This window comes from Gossypium arboreum, chromosome 9 (assembly GCF_025698485.1).
Source record: "Gossypium arboreum isolate Shixiya-1 chromosome 9, ASM2569848v2, whole genome shotgun sequence".
NCBI lineage: Eukaryota > Viridiplantae > Streptophyta > Magnoliopsida > Malvales > Malvaceae > Gossypium > Gossypium arboreum.
Window position 1 is genome coordinate 79,541,026 of NC_069078.1, and position 23,911 is coordinate 79,564,936.

Genomic DNA, 23,911 nt, shown 5'->3' on the forward strand with positions numbered 1-23,911 from the left:
TCGATTCGTACAATGGAAGGGTTTTTTTTTTTTTTTTTTTCTTTGTGTGGCTAAGCTCTGTGTGTTTATTTTCTTAATTTCCAGTTAGCCCCTCTACCAAGGCACCAATTTTTTTTCAATCATTTGATATTTTAATATTTTAGGATGAACCCTTTTATTAGGGATGATATTGATGCTAAATTGAGGCATTTAAATTTTGTTGGGCTGGAGCTGTCGGTGCATGCCAATTTTTACTAAACTAATCATTCAATTCTTCCTTGCTTCTATATAAAAAAAAAATCCAATTATGTCAACAAATGTAATCCATATATAAAGAAAAGTTGGATATTAAATCAGGAATAGATGAAATTAAAGGTTAGAGGCAGCTAATGTAAATGACTTAATCAATCATAAGACATAATCTAATGAAATCTTTCATTTATTACATCACACAATTAATGCTGGGATTTGAAAGAAAATTTGACAATTTTGGATTCATACGATAACAAAATAAGACCATAATATATTTATAATTATTATTTATAAGATAATAAAACAAGTATAAAAATTTTATGAATGATATTTTGATTTATTCGCAAGGTTGTTGAGATATTTTTATTTTTGAAAAATATTTTTAATTAAAACACATTTAATAAATAAAATAAATATTTTTAATAATGAAAAGATAAAAAACATGTTTGGTACTTTATATATATATTTTTATAACAGGAGAAATAAAATAAAAAAATTTCCATTTATATGGTTTTGAATTAAGGTACCTAATTTAATATTTAAAATTTTAAATATTTTTACGTTTATATGAGTTTGAATAATACAATTAATTTAAAGTTAAACACCCTTATTTTTATTTTATTTCAAGAAAATGAAAACATAAATAACATCTATTTTTTCTCATGAGCTCAAGTTAAAGTTTTTAGTAGAGTGATTTTTATTTTATTTTAAAAAAATACCTTATTACTAACATATTAATTTTGTGATATTGATTAAATTCATGATACCAAGTAAAAGGAAGTAGAAATTAGTCAACAGCACTATTAAGAACTTTATCATCAATATTAATTAGAAGCAGATATTCTCGAAAGATTAATCATTTTAACTACTAATTATCTCCTGAAGGAAAGCCAATAATTGGGGATATCATATCATAAAGCTGAAAAAAGAACCAACAATTGGATATCATGGAGAAAAAAAACAGACACACATAAAGCAACATGTTGTGCAAAGCAAACAGATCAAACTGTGGATTATTGTCATTTGCACAACTTAGGTTTTACTAAAAACTATTTTATTGGTGACAATTATTCTTAATAATGGACCTGTCCTAACCGACACTACTTTTTTCTCTTTCCTTTTTCCTTTTTTCAACACATTTTCCCTTTAAACAAACAAGATCTCCTCATCATAAATTTGTTTATATTCATCAAATCGGCTTCTGTTTGGACCTGTTTTTACGTATCCAAGTTTCAATCACTTTTGTTTTTCATATATGGTAAATTAATATAAATTTCGATGTGTTAATAATTTATATATTGAATTATTTTATGGTGCGGTGGGATGATATCCGAATTGTTTTACCACCGGGCCACTTGCCAAGTGCTCTTTTGTCATTTACAACGAGGTTTTGGATTCCCTTCCACAAAAAGATTGGGACCCTTTTTCTTTTTCCTCTATACATTAGCTTCCAATTGACTGGCAAATCCTTGTTTCATGCTATCTAGTTAGCGCTAACGAGATGGATATCTAGAAGCTAAGACAACAAGTTGTTCGGACCAACTGCCACAAGATCATGCCAAAACATGATTAGGAAATGAGCTAAGTGTCCCAAATGCGTTATTCTCACTCGAGGGTCTTGGCTGTTAACATTATATGTTCCATATGCCATGCATGCAGGCAAGCTAGTTGGTCAACACTTTATTGGCAATGCAAGGAACAGTTGGGAAGAGAGAATTTCTATGAGTCCTGAACCAGATAGCTATCTCCCAAAACTGAATGAGCTATGGCCTTCAAATGCGAACCCCAAGGTTGATAAAGCCAAAAGCTATCTGCTAAATGACTGCCCCATGTTACCTTACACTTTTGCATCTGAGGATCTTCCCTGCTTTGATATAACCTCAACCCCAAGCATTTGCTGCCAAGGCATTGGTATATCCTGCACTTCTGACCAAGGGCCCAATTCTAATAAGAAGAATTTGCAGATTTCATTTTCATCTCATCACAAGTTATGTACCACAAAGCAGGAAGCTCATCGAGGAGAATACAGAGAAAGAGGAAGTAATATCAGTAAGTAATTGCACTAGTGATATAATCTTTTCTGGAACAGATCATGACCAACCCAAAGGCAACAATTTTAGTTCAGAGCTTAGGAATTAAAATCCTACATTATCAACTCTATTGGATTCCACAAGCATGGAAACGTTGCTAACTTACAATGCCTATTTGCTTAAAATGAAAAATAAAATCAGTGATCATTATGGATTAGACCTAATCATTGGTCGGGTCACTCGGTTCGGCTCGAAGGCCCGCTCGAAATGTGAGAGGGTTTGGACAAAAATATAGACCAGAAAATTGGGTTTGGACAAAAAATAAGGCCCGTTTAAAAACGGGCCAGGCCTCAGGTAAGGCATTTTTGGCTTAGGCCGGCCCGAATTCACTAAATGACATTATGTTGCTACTATTTTGTTGATACTGTTTGGATATTTTATAAAACTTATTCTATTGTTAATTTTGTTATTATTTTAAAGACATTTGTTAATTTTGTTATTATTTTAGAGACATTTGCTTGTTAAGTTGCGTCTATCTTAGTGTTATTTAAGTATACATATTTTATATTTTTTAAAATTTATTTTCAATTTGTTGGGAAAATTTATTTTGATGTTTTTAGTATTTTTGATGTATTATATATATTTTAAAATTATATAAAAATAATATAAAAATTAATATGGGCGGGCCGGGTCAGGCCTGGATTTTAGCATTTTTATCCGGGTCGGGCAAAATTTTAGGCTAGTTTTTGGGCTAGGCCAAACGGGCATAAATTTTTAGTTGAGCCCAGCCCGGCCCATGTACACCTTTATTATGGATTGGCATTACGAAAATTATACAAACAAAAACTCGAAGAACAAAAATGTTTGTTTACGCAGTTCGGTTTCTTTACGTCTGCGGACTCTAACTCAGTGAGTAATTCTATTATCTTTAATCTACAATACAACAAGTAATTCACATTCTATTACTACCCAAGTATAGAGATCTCATATTTGTATCTAAAGATTAGAACACCCACTTTCAAATCCTCTCATTGAGAACTTGAACAGTAAACACTCAATAATGGTTACAATATTAGTTTGCACTCTCTCACAAAACAGCTCGTCAACGAACTAACCTCAAAGCATGTATCAATTTCAGCTTCCTAATATCGAATCTAAGTAAATACAAAGTAACTCATTAAAAATAGTTATTACACCAATAACAATCAAAATAAAATTGCTCGAAGATATGCTCTCCAAAACCAGCAGCACCATCTCAATCACGTCTCTACATTCCTAGAGCTTAATTCATTCACATGAATCCAATCAAATCTTCAGATTACCAAAGATTGGTTTTCATTGATAGACCAAAGTATTTTCAATATATTAGCATATAATTAGATTTGAAGATTTTTTTTATTAAATTGTCAAAATAAATAAGACAAATTTTTAATCATTATAGTAACAGTCTACAATTAGCATTGTCGAATACCACTCAGTAACTCTTTGTTGATTTTGCCTCAACAACAATGATTATGTACATAATATACAAATTTAAGCGTGGGTAGCTAGTAACAACCTTCAAAGATTTGTCATGAATTTGTCTGTAAGCCAGTTGGGTGATTGCAATGCAAGGCTTGAACTTCCATGAATGTATATTTTTGAAACATAGGTAAGAAAATAGGCTAAATCGATAGTGTATTGCTGGGTAAAACAGAGGTTCAATGTCACAAAAACTGTCTGCTTATGCTCTTCACTGCTCAACCCATCCGTTTATCAGTTTACTTCTTCAAAACATTGTGAATGAAGAAAAGTTAAGGGTCAATGATAAAAACGTAAGAAATAAGAGAACTCAGTTAATCCATCGACCTAAATCATTACCAAAGCATCCAAAATGTATCACCTTGGTGACCGCATCTTTTAATCTGACATTGGTACTCTCAAGGATAAATATATACTATTGATCGGTGGTAGTCTTTAAGCAGATGCACAACAATGTGACGGTCATCATGTTTATCTTACCTATCCAATTCCCAGACCCATTAATGATACAATTACTTGACAAAAATGCAAATCATTACAGATTACGCCATGATCAGCCCCAAGCCTTGCACCAACCACCATGTGCCAAGCCAAGGTAGCCACGCCAGGGATGGCCTTTGACATTCTTTGATATTTTGGATTTTTAATAAAGGTTTTTCTGTTGTCTTCATCCCGCCGATGATTTTCACTTATAAATATATATATTTTTTGGTATTCTTTGTCGCCTTTTTAATGCTTATTTTTTGCGTTTGTAATTATCTTTCTAATAATATTGTTTTTAATTTTTGAACTTGTTTTTCAAGGTTTCAATGTGTCTTCTATTCAAAATATAATGTGTTTTATCATTGCACCAAATACTTATTATTAATATAATATTTTTGTCATTAACTCCAAATATATCAAACTTTAAATATTTTAATTGTGTTAGATTCAAAATTAGATTTTTAGCTCTATTTTAAAAAAAACTCAAATTCTCGTTTGAATCTTGTAATTAGATTTGAATTTTCTTTTAATACACTTTTATTTTTAGTAAATCTTTCTGTTTTTCTATCAACTTGAGCATTGGATTTTTTAGTTGGACGAGTAGATTAAAAAGAGTTTTTATTGGAGGATTTCAAGTAGGGATCGCAACAAAAATTAAATTTTATGGGTTCTGATTTGAACCAATTTGTTAGGATCGGATTTTATTTGAAAAATTGAGTTCAGGTTGGTTGGATAAAAATAAAAAAAATTGTCGAATCGATTCAAGTAAAATCATCTCTCTTCAAGATATTTACAAAAATATCTCGAATATGTATATTAAGTTTTTTTAATAAATGAATATATATATAAAGTTTTAAGTATAAATTAAATTAATAATGTTATTTACTTCAAAATAAAAATAAAACAATGAAAAATGTAATATTATTTATTTCAAAATAAAAATAAAATAATTAAATTAAATTCGGTTGAGTTAAAACCGGGTCTCTTATTAAATTTCTAATTCAGATTCAAAACAAATTTTTTTTAAATAAATAGAGTTGAGTCAAAACCGAAACGAATTGATTAAATTTCAAATCATAATTAGGACGGGCAAAAATCCACCCATCCCGTTACTATACTTGATTTCAAGCAACGTCAAAGCTTCCATTGGAATATATTAGCCTTTGTATAGATTGTGATTTTAAAAGCCTGAGGTTGAATACAAGGCCCAGTCTGGTGGGCAAGGGATTTTCCCAATAGCCTGAGATGATCATGGCAACCAACTATCAAAATTGTTGTCTCCATGTTTTAAACTGTGCTATCACACAACTTGACTTCTCAAAATCCTTATTTCACAGATTTATAACTAAAGAAATTTATATGGAGAAACAGTTGAGTTTCATTCATCAAAAACTGCCTTTGATTATGTTTGTAAATTCCACAAATCATTGTATCGTTTAGTAAGGCATCCCAACTCCTCTATTCTCCAACTTGGTTGAAAAAATTATCTTGGAAAAGTGTAATTTATTAATTTCAAGTGTTTTTTTGTTAAGGTTAAAAATTGCAATAGAAAGTTAAAATAAATAATATTTTAATATAATGATATATAAAATATAAATTTTAAATATTTTAAGAAATTAATATAAATTATTTTTAGATTTAATGATAATTAAAATATTAAAAAATTAATAACGATAAATGGTATTTAAATATTTTAATATCACTGATATTTATATAATTTAATATAATTAGAAATTCTATTACACGCGTATGCTGTGGAAACCATATATTTAGAACACAAATGTGTGTTTAAAAATAACATACAATAAATAATGAAACGTAAGGTTTAAAACTAATTAATAATAAGACATGGAATGTGTATGATATTAAAATAAAAACTAGATTAAATTGTGAGTAATATGAAATTTAAATGCATAAATACACCATATTAAGAATACTAAATGCCTTACGATTGTTTATTATAGTGTTGCAACGTTGAGTGGATTAATTTGGGACATTAACTCAAATCAACAACATTATTTTAGTTGAGGTGCTAGAGTATGTATAATATAATTAAAATAAAGCTTTAATTTAGTGGTAAAATTAATTTTTATTGATGTAAATAGCACTGGTTTAAATCAAACCACATGTAAATTTTATTGACTTTTAAAATAAAAAATTAAAATACTCTCGAATAATATAACTTATTTTAATTATTAAAGGATATTTTCGTAATTTATCTAACCAAGTTGATGCTAAGTGATTTAAATACCTTTTAAATAATTAATATACATAAGAGTATTTCGATAATTCATTTTTTTTATAATTAAGAAAGAAGAGACACACTCAAATTCTTATCACCAAATAGAGAGGTTGTTTACATCTTCATTAGATTTTTGTGATTACTATCTCACAATAAAAATAAATTAGTGATTTGTTGACTCATTACAATATGGACACTTAGGGTGAATTTGAATAGGTGGTACATTTATTTACAGTTAGTGTAAAAATAATAATGACTGTAAAATTAAATACTATAATAATATTGTAACGTAAAACAAAAATAAAATAAATACACTGCACCACCATGTATTCAAATTCACCTTTTATAAGTCTTGCTCTACTCCTACGGCTACAACCCCTCCTTTTTTTCAAAATATTCCGGTGAACGGCTCTCCATTGGTGGATCAAATTTGGCAACTTGATGGGTCATTACAGTATATCACATTCATCTATGTTTGACGGTCAACAAACTCACATGGTTCATGCATCAAACCACACAACACCATTGCATGCTTATCTAGTACGGGGTTCTTCTTTTTATCTTAATAAACGTGGAAAATATTTTATATCCAACTAACTTTAAACAAATATTTTTATATCATTGCCTGTTTAAATACTTCTATTCACTAATTCCGTCATGAAAACAAAGTCAATAATGTCATTGTTGCGATATTCTTTTTTTGGTGAGAAAAAAATATAATCACATTATTCGTAATTACATCAATGTCAATCAATAAAATAAGAGAATTAATTTATTAAATTTTAATGGAATAGGCTAAATCAATTTCAAAAATACCTTAAACAATTTTATTTGTATTAAATTATAATGTAAAAATTTGAGAGTTAAAATATACTTTAAATTTCTATATATTTTGTGTATTTAAAATTTAATCTCATTATTTTTATTAAAACTTTTATTAAATTTTTAGTGTGAATTAAAAAAATTCACTTAATAGTTATATAATAATAAAAATATCATTGAAAATACTTATTATGATTTTTGTCTTAAAACAGTCATTTGAAACCATAGCAAAAAAGAAATTTTTTATTGAAAAAAATTGAGGTAAACATTTTAATTGAAATAATTAACATATTAACCATTCGGACTAATTAATGACATTATAAAATAGATGAACTAAATTATGTAAGAAAATTAAAGTATATAAATTAAACTTTAAATTTTAACATAATTTAAAAACTAAATTTAAAATTTGACCATTATCTTATCATGTAAAAAATATATAAATTTTAAAAAATAAAATATATAAATTAAATCTCGAAATTTACAAAATTTTTGAAAAACGCTAGAAGGAGAAAAGCAAAGAGAATATTGCTAGGTGGCAACATAAGGAAGGTCATTTGTACCTTCCTTTTATATATATAGATAGATTTTGGGCGGGTAATTTGGGCCTACTCTTTTTCTGAACAAGGCCAGACCACCCAAACCCTTTATTTCCTTGTCTTTCTTCGTTGTCCCGAACATAAGATTTCCCTATTTTTCCCCCTTTTTTTCCTTTATAAGTTATAATTCTAATATTTCTCTCAGAATTTCATCGAAAAAAAATCGAGGTGGGTTTTCCCTTTTCTTTTATTTTGGTTGATGATTTTGTTAGTTGATTGTTTTAAACCTACTTCGATCATGAAATTTTTGTTTATCTGAGGTTTGATTATTGTTCGTTTGGTTGATTTAATTTTTTTTCTTGATTTTGCATGTTAATCTGTTAATGGTTTCTGTTTTTTTCCCCTTAATCTTAGATTCTCTTAAAACTTTTTATTTATTACAGATATCCAAGAAAAATAATTGCCATCAAAATCAGTTTCCTAGTTCTAAACTCGTTATCTTTGCGATGGCCATCATCATCGGCTTGATATATTTCATTGTTGATCATTGATTTTTTTACTTGGCTTGACTTAAAAGGATGATCAGTTGCTATAATTTTGATCTGATTGTTGTAGAGATTTTGTTGCTGTGACCGTATTTAAACAGAAACTCTGTTTGTAGGAAGTAATTCCAAGTCCGGTTTTCTGCCTTTTGTTCTAAGAATTGTGATAATAAGGGTTTTAAAACTGATACAAGAGTTCATAGTCATATTTTTCAAGGGGAGTGCTTTGACATATGAGATGTTACCCAGTATATAATTGGACAACCTTTTCCGATGTCCTGCAATGGGGTTCAATGCAAAAAAATCAAGGGAAAAGAATTGGGCTTTTTGGCATATTGCATCCTCTATTGTGCAATACTAATTTGCTTTCCTGATTTTGAATCTCAAATGTTTGCTTGCACGATATCTGTGATAGGCTTAACCTCTCAATTTTATTCTTTTGTCCAGCACATTGATGCTGTCAATGTTGGTTTAAAGATTTAGTTTATAAAAAGAAATAGAAAATGGTTATCGTAAGCTGCTCCCCCTAGGGCTGCTGTAACATGAGAAATTGACTTTCAATCTTTGTGGTTCAGATTCAAGTTTGTAGATGAATACGTCATACCTTCCTTCCAGCATGTCCAACAACTTCTTGTTGGATGCTATAATGGATAGGGTTGGATATAGTTTTCTCTTGGTTTCCTTAGCAGCAACTAGGTTTAGATGTTTTCTTATGCAGGTCATTCACTTGGCGTTTCATTCTTGCACTGATCTTGATTTTGCCCCTGAGCCTAAATACTAATTTGTATGCCAGTTTTGGAACGACAGCCAGTCTATATCGGAAGGTATGAGGTTTCCTCTAGCTCTGCACAATATGTTTCCATATTCTTATTGCTATCAGCTTTTAGGTGCAGTGTGTCTAGCCTCTGTTTTCATTCCTTCACTTTCCATCATACTCATCCTTGTCATGTCTTGCAGCACCTTCACTTTACTTATAGTTCCTTTCTTAATTCCCTTGATTTTATCTATGTTCTCCCAGTTGCAGATAGTTTCTGTTGCATGTTGAGCATTCCTTTGAATTATCCATGCATAGAAACCTTTCTGGAGTTGTTAGCAGCTTAGTAGCGATCTTTCTTGTTACTATTTTCTGAATTGCAAATGTTGTCGCAGGAAAGCATTGGTCAATTTGGCAACTGAAGGGGAAAATTCCTATATCTTCTTATTAGGTTCATATGCACTCATTTTGGACTGTTTATGTCAGCTGTTATACCCGGAGAACACATATGCACTCATTTTGGACTGTTTATGTCAGCTGTTATACACGGAGAACAAGTAAATGGTTTAGAGCTACCAATTTGCTGAACTCTTAGACCTTGTTCAATCAGAATTCACTTTGACATCAGGATTTTTCCACTTCAGGAACTGGAGATTGCATTGAAAATGATTTTGGGGGGGGGGGGGGGTGAACAATTGTAGTCATGCCATTATCTTAAATCCATTATATTTTACCTATGTGTTAGCATGCTCAATGCTTGTTTTAGGGTGTCACAGGAGGTTTAGGGAGTGACTGACATTAAGGAATTGATAATAGTGTCTCGTGCTGTGTAGTTCTAAGATGTAATGACCTAAGAATCCCCTAAAGCTTGCTGGGGTCATCTTCATGGCCTTTACAGTTCCTTATATTCAACCATTCTACTGTTTCTGCTAATAGGTTGATTTATAGTGTAGGCCTTGTGATGACATTGCTGAAGATTGAGCTTAGTATTGTCTGCTGGACAACCATTACATTCTGTTTATGGAGACTTAAGACTTGGAAAAATTGGATGCCAGGATGATGACCATTAACAGGCAAGTGATGGGAACTGTCTTATATTGCTTGTCAGTGAATGTAGTAAAAACCTTAGGGGTTTGAAAAAATTTAGCAGTTGAAATCATGCTTGTCTAGATGCCTCGGAGGAGGGACAATTATGCAAACATTTAAAGGTATGATGGCATCAGGTTAACATATTTTATTGAGGCGGAGGGCTGACTTGTACTTGCATGTAGTGGCTTAGACGCTTACTTAAGCCAAAACTGAAGATTGTTACTCTCAAGATGCAAGGAAGTGAACCATCTTGACAGGAGAGCTGAATGTTTGTTAAGTTTGGATTAAGATATGGTGCGTCTGATATGGCCTTTCTGATACTCAGTTTTGAAGAGAAATCACTGGAGCTGGGTTTTGTAAGATTCTCCCAGTTGCTTCGTAGGCTTTGTTATATGTGCCTCTTTCTAAGGAGTTTATTCACACATTTTGAAGCTTTTTTTTTTTTTATTTCTCGGGTAATATCTTCCCCCTGATTTGTATTAGTAAAGCTTCCTGGTGAACCATTTCACTATTTTTGGTGGCAGTGTTCTTTAATGAATGTACATAATACTAGCTCATAATTTTTTGTTGATGCTCACCTAATTGTTTAACCTTGAAAGATTTCAGAAAGACATTGTGAGGCACAATATATGAGATACTATTATGTAACCACTTCATCTCTACTTCAAATGTTACATAATAAGAAGGTACTGTAGGAATCAGTCTAGACCTTTCATTTTGAAGCTAAATATATTTTCGATGGATAGGAATCTTACATTAGCAATGGCGACTGTTAGTGTCGCCTACTTTTCAATTATATCGTAGACATTCCTGTTTTCTGTTTATTTCCTTTAATTTGGTGATTTTTATCAAGAAAATATAAATTATTGGTTTTAAACGATACTTCTACGTTCTTTTGGCAAAGGTTACTCTCTTACTGATTGATTTATTGGAAAAAGAAGCTATAATCACAGCAGACTATGTTTACTCTCTTACAGATGGAAATCCATGCTCGTTTTCATGTATATTAAACATGTTGTCTAATTACTGAACTTTCCTCTTCAATAAACAATTTATACATCCCCATGGCATTTGACTTAGTTCCTTATGGAGATGAATAATTTCAAAATTGTAGTTTATCTCCTATACTGCCTCTTCAATTTCTTTGAGGATGCTTTCTTTTACTACAGATTAATGTTCCACTTTTTTAATTTTTTTTATCTGTTAAAAGTTTACATTGTACTTTAAATAATTTCTTAACTATCTTATTGTTTTTTTATTCTTCTAACTTATCTTCATAATAGATAGGTTTTTGTCCCTCTTACAGACTGGAAGTTCAGTGTCATGAAGGTTACTTTATACAAATTGATTTCTTCTCTTTTACTGAACCAAAGAGAGACAGGACTTACTTTTCTATATTCATTCAGTTACTAATTTCATGACTGGAGTACGAGGCCTTATTCTTCTGCTGTTACTGTGACTTCACAATCTTTATATCCATTCTTGGATAAGTGATTATCACTTTCATCACATACATCTGCTGAGTTATAAATCAATTCCGGGTGATGTCCTGATGTATAATCCTGCTTCTAGTGGTTTCTCTAGCCTCAATCTAAGGTACTATTGCATTGGGGTTATGGGTTAGTACTAGCGACCAATTCAAAGTCTGTATGTAATTACAATCTAGTGTTATCTATCTTACATTCACCTTTTCCTTCTTTGTTTCTTGCCCCAGAATATGACGAATGCCCTCTCCAATTTTTTGGAGAGGGGAGAAATGTATAACCAGATAAGTGCAAGAGGCAGGACCATGGCTGGCACGCCAGTTTATAAGAAGACCATAGTTGCGTACTTGGTATTAGGGCTGTTAACTTACTTTGTGAAAGCCTACTGCAAAACACACCCTAAGCATTTAATTCCTTTTTTGCAGCTCACTTTGTCCTACTCCTAAGAATCAACTCACACATGACTTACTGTTCATTATGCACAATTTGGATTTGATGCGTCAAAGTAGAAAGTTTCTTATAGTTGTTGAAGTTCTATCCTAGGTGACCTTTTCACGTATCAGTTTGTACTTGTGCCTGTGCTTGTCTAGTGGATGCTGGAGTGTCTTCCTGATGCATTTAGAAATTTTACATCTATGGTCTGTTGTTATTTGTTTCAAGAGATTGATATTTATTAGGTTATTCTCATCTTTTGGAGTTTTAATAGCATAGTAAAACTGTCTTCTCTTTTAAATGGATTAAACAGTTGTGGGTCGGAAAAGAAAATTGGGTAGCTTTATTTTCAGCTTCAGTGGCAACTAATTTAGGATACAACTAAAAATGTAATTCTTGGTGTTGCATTTTTCTTCATTTTGCTGCCGATATGTGAGATCCAAAACATGATAATTTTTGTGTTAAGACTTATGGAAGTTCTTGATAAGAAATGAAATGCTTTAGAATCAGTGTATTTTGCTTGTAAAAATATAATGGGGACAGTTAACATATCCTTTGTTTTAATTATTTCCTGTCATTGGAAGTTAACTATATTTAATAGCTCCTCTTCTATGTATTTGATCTGTTTTTCCTTTTGCAGGTTTACTCTTCTTCTGAGACATCGTTCTTTTCCTTTTAAGTGACTGTTATGGGGCATAGACATTTATTTGGCACATCCCAAATGTTTGAGAGTGAACCTGAGCAGGGCAGGAATCATTTGCATGTAGAGCAACCTTATGCAAATATAGGTATTGTTATTTTATTGCCTCTACTTTTGCCTTTTATTTTAAGGGAAAAGGGTTGATGTCAATGACAAATTTATATTGATTTATAGCATGAAAACATGTTTGCAAGGTTGTCTGGGTTCAACTTATCATATTCCCCCATCTAGAGAGTTGGGCCTAGGTTTTGGATTTTCCTGCCTCGTGGCATCCTCTATTTGTACCTAGCTATTGTTCTAATGGGTATTATTTCTTGCTTTGTTGCACAGCGAGGTCAAGCTCTGCAGAACAAGTTTCATTCTTCTATCCAGTAGAAAATATGCCTGTTGATGCTGTGCATTTTTCTTCTCACTGGAATTCCATGCCTAGGTCAAGTGGTTTTGCTACCTCAAGCCATAATGTTGAAGCTCCATGCTACCAGCCTGACACTTCAGGCCCATCTCATGATCTTTTTCTGCATTCATCTGCGCCTAGAACCTTTGGTTCTGCCCCTGAGAACTACATGCATCATGCATCTTCTTCCAATTATGATAGGCAGACTTTCCAAGGAATTGATGGCGGTCTTGTTGATCTCCCAATGAGCAGTGGAAGAGGACCTCACAAGCGAAAAAGCCCGGGAGTTCCTTCAGTCTGTGAGAGGGGTGGATCAAGCAGATATGCTGGTGCTGGAAGTTCATCTGATATTCCTTTATCTTCTGACTTTTGGCAAGAGAAACCTAATGTAGATCCTCAGCACATGTATTGGGATCATATTTCCATGCCCCCGAGCTGTAGAGGCAATGGCCTCTCAATTCGGGGTGAGTGTTCTATGCGGAATGTGAGAAGCCGTCCAGCACTTGATCTTGAATCTAACCTAGTTAGGACCCATTTGTCAAGCAATACTTCCTACCTTACAAGCCACCCGGTTGAACATTCTAGCTCAGTGGATATCACTGGTCAGAGCTCGAATGCTATGTCAAGGGACTGGAGCCATTTGAGAATGTCTCCTAGTCATGGAAGGATTCCAGCTGCAGGTTACTTGAATATTTTTGTGTTATTATTTTGATCTCTCATTATCTCTGAGTCTGTTGCTGGTGAATTGCAGATTCAAATGTTTTTAATCATGAGACAAACCGCTTTCTGGGTGGTAGTAGTGCTACAAATGCTTCTGTTGAGGTTGGGGGACTACAGCATAATTTCATTTCTGGTAGAAATCCTGTTCTTCCTCAAGGTTTCCATGGCAACTCAGCACAATCTTTAAGGGGTCCTCGAACAAATTATTTTCAGAGATCTAGCCCAAATTTCAGGGCCTCTTCCAGCAGTGTGCACATAGGACATGCTGCATCCTATGAAGAGGGGATGCAGGTTGTTTCTGAAAGTTATTCAACGAGGTATCCTCGGCCATTATCAGCTGTAACATGGCGTAATAATGAGCGGAGTGGGAGGTCAAGGATATCTAATGATAGATACCAATCTCTAGCTGATGATGCAGCTTTCCATGGTCGATTTTCATCTGAGGTATTTACCGCTTATGAATGAATTATGTATTTGCATATTAGCAATTGAGGTGGACTTAAATGTCCTCTAAAAATAGTTTGAAAACTCATTTGACATAGCTTTCAGCACGTTGCATTTCTTCTGAAGAGTGTTCCATTTATTTCTTCTTGGTGTACTTCTCTGACTTTATTGCTTCATAAGTACCCTTCTTTGGTGATTGGTAGTGACCTGTTCCGTTGATAACCAGGCTGTAATTATCTATGTTTATAGGTATTGGTGATTCTACTGTATGCAAATGCTTCATATCAAGTGTTTTGCAATTGAGATACAGGAAAATTGTATTCATTAGCATTTATGATATATCAGCTTGCCACCCAATTTTGCGGATTTAATGAGTCGTCAGGTAATGTTTATAGTTTATCTTCATTCTGCAGGGTTTTATGATTGTGGACCGCTCCGCTTTTTATGGATCTAGAAATATGTTTGATCAGCATAGAGATATGAGGTTAGACATAGACAACATGACTTACGAGGTATGTACATACTTCCTGTTTCCATTATGTTGTTATTTTCCTTTTCTTGTTTTGTTTTAAATGACCTTGGACGATTTCTCGGTCAGGAACTACTTGCACTAGGGGAAAGAATCGGGAGTGTTAATACAGGCTTGTCAGAAGACTTGATATCTAAGTGCTTGGCTGAAACAATTTACAGCTCTTCAGATCAATTCCAGGATGAAAGCTCTTGTGTGATCTGCCTGGTAAGAATTGTAGTGTATGAAACGTAAACATAATTGGTTATGTTGTTTGGTTCAACATGGTATTATCAAGAAGAGTTGGTGAATGATTGTTGATCATGGTCTGCTACTTGTGATCGAAATGTATGCTAGCTCTTTTCGAAGATCCCATTAGTCCTGCTAATCAAATCATCTAAGTACTTTTGATGTTGCAAAATGCAGGAAGAGTATAAGGACATGGATGAGGTTGGGGCATTAAAGACTTGTGGTCATAAATACCATATTCCTTGTATCAAGAAGTGGTTGTCGATGAAGAATACATGTCCGATCTGCAAAGCTTCGGCTGTGGCCGATGATATAAAATAGTGACTTCTATAATGGCTTATCATTTATCATTCTTGTATATGTATGTTAAACTTGCTCAAACAAAATGACATTGTTTAGGGAAATTTGTAAAAGAAAAAGGGGGAATGTTAGATTAATTTTAAACCCATTTGTTTGGCTTCTATCTCAAATATGTAGAGCCCAGTGTTGGATTATGTTTAAATGTCATATGTTGATTTCATCACCCAAATTGCTCGTGAGTGATTGTGGTTCAGCTTTCAACATATGGTATGAGACAACCAATGCCCGCAAAGACTAGCTTTTTTTATTTTTATTTTTTTGTTGATATTGTGTTGGCATATGTATGAATCTATTCAGTTGCGTTGTGTTCATTGGCGTGTATGGATGACATAAGTGGTGTGAAGAAAAAAGTGTCCTTGGATTCCTTGGCTTAAATTAGGGTCTTATCCTTTTCTTTTGGCCAAAGCTAAATGGAATAAATAAAGGAAAGCAGGCAGAAACTTGGAAGTTGCGTGAGTGAGCCGTAAGGTAATCATTGGAAGTTGCGTTCATCAACATCCACTTGGTTTATGCGTGAAGCTGGACGGTTTTGTACATTAGAATAATTGTATTTTATTTTAATTGGTTTCGTGAATTACAATGTTCATAACTTTCTTTTGGTATCGAAGGAAATAATTGAGAAAGGATAAATTAGGGCTAAGAATAAGATATGTTGTCGTGAGATTAAATTTCAAAATTTGAGATTAACAACATATTTTAATATCGATATTTCTAGTTTGTGTGGATCTAAAAATTATATTTTCTTTGAATGTGACTTTTCTAGGAAGGTTTGGGAGATGGTTTTACAGCTTTTCTAAGAATTATATTAGTAGAACTGTTGGGTCATGGGATCAGGAGTTAAATTGGGTTGTTTTGAAGCTTAAGGTTTTTTATTTTTTATTGTTGTCATCTTTAAATCGGCTTGGAATACATATATTCACTCTATATGGTGTGAGAGGAAAGAAAGATTTTTTGGTAAGCCCGCGAATTAAACATGTAAGTATGATTGATGATGTTAACATCCAACTTTGTTCCAATTGGGGTCCTATTGGTGATAGTTAGCTTGTATAGTTTCTTGCTATATTTGCCTGTATAGGACTTTCCTATTGTCTTTTTGTAGCAGGTTATTGTTTGCTAGATAAATGAAATTCAATTATTAAAAAAAAATTATTATCATTATATTTATATTATTATTTATTCAATGGAACATCATCTGAATTAGAAAAACTACTAAAATATCTTTTTATATTTAGAATAAGTTATATTATTGTTAGTTTTATACCCGATTCATAACTAGAAAGTTTTTTTTAACCCTTTTTAATCAAAGGCTAAAACTGCAGAAATTAGAAATGCCAAAATAGGAATAGCACTTGATATTATTAGAAATTTTCAAAAAATGTCATATTCGTACAGCTGAAACATAGATGAACTCCTATGAATGTGAAAAATAGATCGGATTAGTCACTTTGACTTGGAATTCATTATCAAGTCATCCGCTTTAATTTTTTTATTTAAAAACATAGAAAATAGAGATTTAAATTCATGCTAATTGAGTTTGTAAAATCATAAATTTAACACTAAATCAAAACTTTACTTTATTTATTATTATATATTTTAATTTTATAATGCACATTTATTACTATTATCAATTATACATCTATTTTATTATTTAAACCCTAATTAAATTAATAAGAATTATTAAAATATTATTTCATATTTAAAATAAATTATATCATTTAAAATAAACCACAAATAGATATTTTAAATACGTAATTTTCCTACAAATTTTAGTTGAAAATGATTAGTTTTCCTAAATTAATTAAATACTTAGCGGCTAAGGGTTAAAAGTTAAGCCGATTCATCTGACCCACAATCAACTTTCTGGTGTTCTCCAATATTTCCTTAGGAAATGGGTCACCCACCTCCACTCCTCGCCTATATAGACATCCCCTCATCTTCAATCCAATTCCATTCCCCAACCAAATTCAAACCATCTCTACAAACCCATATTTCCCTTTGAAGAAGATGCAGATCTTTGTGAAAACCCTTACCGGCAAGACCATAACACTCGAGGTCGAAAGCTCCGACACCATCGACAACGTCAAGGCCAAGATCCAAGACAAGGAAGGGATCCCACCCGACCAGCAGCGTCTCATTTTCGCTGGCAAACAGCTCGAAGACGGTCGGACCCTTGCTGATTATAACATCCAGAAAGAATCCACCCTCCACCTCGTCTTACGCCTTCGTGGGGGCATGCAAATCTTTGTCAAAACCTTAACCGGCAAGACCATCACCCTCGAAGTCGAGAGTTCCGACACCATCGACAACGTTAAGGCCAAGATTCAAGACAAGGAAGGAATCCCACCTGACCAACAGCGTTTGATCTTCGCTGGCAAACAATTGGAAGATGGGAGGACCTTGGCTGATTATAATATCCAAAAGGAATCCACCCTTCACCTTGTTTTGAGGCTTCGTGGAGGGATGCAGATTTTTGTCAAGACTTTGACAGGCAAAACAATCACCTTGGAGGTTGAAAGCTCCGATACCATTGACAATGTTAAGGCAAAGATTCAGGATAAGGAAGGAATCCCACCTGATCAGCAAAGGCTCATCTTTGCCGGCAAACAATTGGAAGATGGGAGGACTTTGGCTGATTATAACATTCAGAAAGAGTCTACCCTTCACCTTGTTCTTCGTCTCCGTGGTGGCCACTGATAATTCTAACGCAACCATCTTGCCTTGGTTTCAAGTTTTAAAGTGCTTGTGTGTCTTTCTAAGTTGGATTTCTGGGTCTTGTCCCCTTTGTAATACTTTTTACTTCTCCTCTGGAGTAGAAAGTTTGGTTTTCATTTCCATTGGAACTCTTCGAACCATGGAGATAGCAAATAAGTTGAACATTAATGCCTTTAACAAGGGAGGCCCTGCTTGTCTCTCTGTTAAATCTTAATATGGTTAAATAGAGACAAATCAGAGAATCTGCTTTATATGGTAACTGAAATTTAATGTTGGGCTTTGTTCACAGTTTGTCTCTCTTCTATTTCCGGGCATGCATTGGAAGTGTGAAATCCAGTTGATAAAAAGGATGTTAAGTTAATGTGTTGAATGGAAGTTCGAAGTAGTTGTTACATAGTGGTCTCTCCAATAATTAATGCTCACTTTAAACAAGAATTTAAGATAAAACTGACAACATCTCCAGTAATATAAAAAGATAGGACAAACACTGACCCAAAAGGAGGACGACCAAAGCCCAATCGCCAGTTTCAGATTTAAATATAAAACGGTGCCGAGAATTGAACTGGGGACCTCTCGCATCCTAAGCGAGAATCATACCACTAGACCAAATGCCCTGCTATGTTTTGGGTTCGTTATATGCCTAACATATAGGCTTATTTCTAATTGACATAGTATTATTAATCCATTTCTTCACTTCGGATATGATTATATTTTTCGAAGATGTCAATGGAGATGGTTTGCAGTTGCATTCTTTGTAACTTATTACAATGCTTAATGTTATGATGTTGATTGAACTTAGTCTCCTCCATTGGAGAATAATGATCTAAAAAGTCCACTAATTTGCAATCTTTCTCTTCGGAATTTTAAGCCATGAACTTATTTTGCTCCAAGTATATAAAATATATATATGATATAACGGAAAAGAGATCCATTCATAGTTTAGTTGCTTTGGTCTTTGTTTTATACGTATTTTTAACAATATAGAGTAATGTTTTCCAGGGCGATTTAGTTTCAGGCACTGCCCCTATATCAGGTCCTTTTCATCAGGTTTTGGCGTGAAGTTGCCATCCATTTTAAAAATAAAATAAAATACCATGTTTACTTGTAGTTGCCAGCCCACCAAAGTATTGGCCACCTTTCTTAAATCATACCATTAAAACCTATTAATATTGTATTGTTTGTTTCATCTGGTTTTCTTCTTCTCCACTTTCTGATATATGTCTACTTCCATGATTGCAGACATTATATGCTTCCATGTAGGAAGAAAGTTGAATACAAGATCACCATTTTGTCAGCCTGTATGATGATGATAATTCCATGGAAATTAATCCATAGCCAACTGACTGGCTGATGAAGCTGAGGCTACTTTTTCTGATCCTTGCACTTCTAAACCATGCAATTGGATACTAAATAGTAAATACCCTTTGGGTGTTGTTTCCTGTCTTTACTATAATTATTGCTGTTCGGTTTGTTTGTATGGAAATGTTTCATTGATGAGAAGAAAGGGCATGGAGCAACTGCCACAATTCATATTTGTTCTAGCAGATTGTTTACAGTTTTCTCACCTCACCATGGCTTTTGGTAATTAAAACAACTCAATATACCTGTTTTAGGCATCTTGCCACATGAAACAAGTTTTAGTTTTTAACTTTTTAGGTTGGAATCTACGTGTGACTTTTATTTTGGGGTTAAATACGGTGATTGTTGGGAATAAAATCACATCAAAATCACCACACGGAATATTTCTTGATTTACATGATAATGATGATATTAAGGTTCTGTTTAATAAAATAACAATGAAGTGTATGTTTTTTAAAAATTAAATATGTAATTTAATGAGAGAGTTTGATAAATGAATTTTTTATTTTATTTTATATTTGTATGCTTATTTTACTTATGTTTTTTTAGATTATGTATTAAATATATGTGAAATATCTTTCAAATTAAATTTTGATGTTTAGAAAATAAAATTACCCAAAGAAGAGAATGATTCCAAAATTTTTACTCAACAAAAAAATTTAATGGGCTAGATTAAAAGTAAACCTAAAACATTTAAGTTTAAAAGTAAAATCAACATATTCTTTATTAAATAAATAACTTTATCTATTTATCATTTTCACTATCTTTTATTGAAAATTTCTATAAAATATTTTTATCTAAGATATTAAGAAAAATTAAATTAATAAAAAATATTAATATTTAGTTAGGTTAATTGGATTTCTTTAATGATTATTTAAACAGGTCTAACGTGGGTAAATAAATAAAATTGATAAAATTTAGAGTAAACCTAATTATTATTATATTTTGGTTTTGATCACCCTAGTTTGAGGATTTCTATTTTGTCACTAATATTGTCAAATTTTAATATTTTAGTTACTCCTCTGTTAAATCACTAACGATGACCTCTTTTCTATTAGCGTAATAATAAGTTTAGCCTTTTAATATTTATAAATTCTATCAATTTAGTCCTAATTTTGAAAAATCAATAATTCAACCCTCAACTTACACATTCGCTAATTTAGTCTTCTTAAAATTTCAAATTTTAAAAGTTTATTTTAAGATAAAAAACATGCAAAATTATAAATAAATGAATACTCATTTTTCTCTTTTTTTACATGAAATTTATTAAAACATTAATTTTATAAATAAAATATTTGCAAAAAACTCACAAATAAGACTTAAACCAAATTCAAACATTTTCTTTTTATTTTATAAATAATAAATTTTATTATACATCTCTCTTTATTCTTTAGTCCTTGTCAAATTTGTCGAGTGTTGGGCCTGACTTCACCCACAACCACTGGCACCAATAACTGTTACATTAAACTCCTTGATTTTCATATCCTCCATTATCGCGTCATTGAACTAGGATTTGATTGTGGGAGTTATCGACATGACCTTCCACTTATTGTTTCTCAAAGACCTCATCCTAATCACCTATATATCCTTAGTCGTGCTCGCCATAAAGCATAACTTCAAACACAATAAGCCCATTCTAGGCATCAACCTAAAGACATCAATTCTCACCCCTTTGAACCTCAAGTTGTAGTTTTTCAACCCACCTGACGTTAATGTTGAAAAAGAGGGAAAAGTTGAATCTTCATAAATCTTCTTCATGATTTTCCCTTAAATTGTTTTATTTATAAGATTATTAATTATTGTAATAAATAAATTTCATGTTAGAAAATGAGAAAAAATTCATTTATTTGTAAATATATTTATAATTTTGTATGTATTTTTATAAAACGTTATGTTTGTTTATCGGAAAATGAACTTTTAAATAAATTTTTTATTTTTGAAGTTTTTAATTTCTTATTTTAAAGAATAAAGACTAAATTGATAGAATGTGCAAAGTTGAGAGCTAGATTTGTTTATTTTTTTTAGATTTAGGACAAAATCGATAGAACCTATAAATATTAGAGGGTTGAATTTGTTATCATATCTATGAAAAAGAGGCCACCGATAATGAATTAATAGAGTGACCAAAATATTAATTTTTGATAACATTAGTTAGTATTTTTAAACCTAGGTGACTAAAACAAAAACACGTAAAAAATTGGATAATTATTTTTATAGTTTACCCTACAATATATTATTTTAATCTTTCATATTTTTCACTTTTAAATCTTTTAATGATAAATGTAGATGAGGTGGTGGAAATAGAGGCGATCATGGGCAAAGTTGGACAGTAACAAAATTCCTGGCCATTTTTATAGGCCTGACCCGAAAAATGGGTTTAAAATTTTATTTAAACCTGACTTAGATAAAAGTTAAAACTTGAGCCCGACTCGATCCACTTGTAATTTTTTATATGAAAAAAATTTTAAAAAAATGTTTTTACATTTGATTTTGGTGGACACCTTTTCTAGTAAAAACATGTTTCATGAGTGAGCATATGAAAATCCACGTAACTCCCCCCTTTTTTTTATTTTAAGAAAAAATAATACAAAAAATCTATTTAGATAAATATTCAAGCCTTCATGGAGTTGTTCCAAAAAATTTGAATCGACCGTTATTTTTGTTAGTCTATCAACCTATTTGTTGAATTCTTTGGAAACATGATGAACCGATCAAAATACTATAATTTTGAATATTTGAAAATTTTATCGAATCCTTTATCTATTGCAATCATCAGACCATTTCAAATATCCCATAAATCCATATTTAAAATACAACATATTCCAACAAATCAATTATAGCCAAAGATTCAATTTCTGTACCTGTCTCAAAGAACCCTGTCGTGGCAGCTAGAATCCCCTTGAATTGCAACATCAGTGTGTGTAACTCCTATCTTTAATTATATGTTGAGATTCAATTTCCCATTCTATTACATGAAATGTGGCTCTCCTTTTTGATGTATATAAATTGTATGGCTCTCTTTTCCGATATATTAAATTAGATAATAAACTATCATTAATTTCTAAAAATAAATATAATTTATTGAATTTTAATAATAGTAATTTAAGTGACATGGGTTCGGAGGTGCACCAATGTTTGATATTCTTCACTTTGAAAATCGTATGTTTATGATTAATTTAGGAATAAAAATAACTTTGGAAAGATAGGGTTTGTGGGGCCACCGGTGTGAAGCAAAGCCTGCAATAGGATTCAAAATCTCATTTTTATTTCCTTGGTGGACCATTTTACATGTGGTAAGGGTCACTTAACATCAACTTGTCTGCTATTATTATTATTTGAAAGATAATTGCAAAAACACAATGCTTCCAAGACTTGAATTTGTATTCCATAGTTAGTTACAAGAATTGAATAAATAAGATATATATATATATATATATATATGTATATGTATCTGCTTTTGTTGGTCCAGAAACAATATATGATACAGGTTATTAATATTTCTGTCATGATTATGACCTGTTTTACTATAGATCCTAAGAGGTTCAGATTAACAAGTCAAACAACGTTTGCAAGGCGACAGGTTGCTTCTTGTACCGAAACATCACTCCCAACTCTGGATTGTAAGCTTCCATTACAACACTACAATTAATACATTAATTTCAGTTGAGTTCCCATATATATACAATAATTGCTGTTGGATGGTTGTGATTTTGGAGCAGAAATGTTTCTTCAGACAGCTGTTCTTTAATCCAGTAGCCAAAGTTGATTATCTCACCTTGAGACATGGCTTTATTTCGGTAAATTAATGATCTTCATTGTAAAAAAAAAAAAAGGTAAACATGACGAGAAAAACTTGCCTTAATTTCAGGCTCACTTCTCAGGAAGGTAAAGGAATTTCAATTTCCAGGATTACATAGAACGATCTTCTAATTGGATGAAGATTTCAAGACAGAGGTTGGCTTCAGGTTCTGGACTTCTCTATTAATCTAATATTTCTAGCTTGAATCCTGAAATGAGCCAACACAAGATCCTCAAAAAGACATATATAAAGCAACGACCACCTAATATTACATTAAATTGTCTGTTTGCAGCCCTCTGATGTGGTTTATTGTAGTTATTTTCGTGCTTGTTGATGTACATGGTAAGTGTTCTGTTTCCCATAATATACTTCTTCATCTTTTTTGGTTATACATTAAATGTTCTTTTTTTTAAAAAAATTCCATCTGGCACGTGTTCTTTTGTTCCCCTACTTGTAAGCGTAAAAAAATTATTTAAGAGATATTCCATTTTGTCTCT

At 32.0% G+C, this 23,911-nt stretch overlaps 2 protein-coding genes across 9 annotated transcripts; both read left to right on the plus strand.

Annotated features, from left to right (window-relative positions):
• The first annotated feature begins 7,931 nt into the window (after positions 1 to 7,931).
• Positions 7,932 to 15,713, plus strand: LOC108456588 (probable E3 ubiquitin-protein ligase ZFP1). 8 transcript variants are annotated; one of them, XM_053019045.1, is made up of 12 exons: positions 7,938 to 8,096; positions 8,986 to 9,234; positions 9,560 to 10,939; positions 11,537 to 11,582; positions 11,660 to 11,849; positions 11,968 to 12,087; positions 12,810 to 12,957; positions 13,200 to 13,943; positions 14,015 to 14,427; positions 14,841 to 14,939; positions 15,026 to 15,163; positions 15,362 to 15,713. In XM_053019045.1, exons 7-12 carry the CDS (start codon positions 12,858 to 12,860, stop codon positions 15,503 to 15,505), a joined length of 1,638 nt encoding a protein of 545 aa, XP_052875005.1. In that variant the 5' UTR covers positions 7,938 to 8,096; positions 8,986 to 9,234; positions 9,560 to 10,939; positions 11,537 to 11,582; positions 11,660 to 11,849; positions 11,968 to 12,087; positions 12,810 to 12,857; the 3' UTR covers positions 15,506 to 15,713. The 8 variants fall into 8 exon arrangements, with proteins under 8 accessions (XP_017610625.1, XP_052875005.1, XP_052875004.1 ...); XM_053019044.1 differs by lacking the exons at positions 8,986 to 9,234; positions 9,560 to 10,939 and having other exon boundaries at positions 11,968 to 12,075; XM_053019043.1 differs by lacking the exons at positions 8,986 to 9,234; positions 9,560 to 10,939 and having other exon boundaries at positions 11,541 to 11,582; positions 11,968 to 12,075.
• A 1,664-nt stretch (positions 15,714 to 17,377) lies between these two features.
• On the plus strand, positions 17,378 to 18,515 carry LOC108456589 (polyubiquitin 11-like). Its single transcript, XM_017755138.2, has one exon. The coding sequence runs from the start codon at positions 17,549 to 17,551 to the stop codon at positions 18,236 to 18,238; it is 690 nt and encodes a 229-aa protein (XP_017610627.1). The 5' UTR covers positions 17,378 to 17,548; the 3' UTR covers positions 18,239 to 18,515.
• The last annotated feature ends 5,396 nt before the right edge of the window (positions 18,516 to 23,911 follow it).

What these genes read in the sequence shown, in the direction of transcription:
- LOC108456588 (XM_017755136.2), top strand. Translation starts at nt 12,858, where the DNA reads ATGGGGCATAGACATTTATTTGGCACATCCCAAATGTTTGAGAGTGAA. An exon ending in GCAACCTTATGCAAATATAG is followed by an intron (nt 12,958 to 13,199) that starts GTATTGTTATTT and finishes TTTGTTGCACAG; the next exon opens with CGAGGTCAAGCTCTGCAGAA. An exon ending in TGGAAGGATTCCAGCTGCAG is followed by an intron (nt 13,944 to 14,014) that starts GTTACTTGAATA and finishes GGTGAATTGCAG; the next exon opens with ATTCAAATGTTTTTAATCAT.
- LOC108456589 (XM_017755138.2), top strand. Translation starts at nt 17,549, where the DNA reads ATGCAGATCTTTGTGAAAACCCTTACCGGCAAGACCATAACACTCGAG.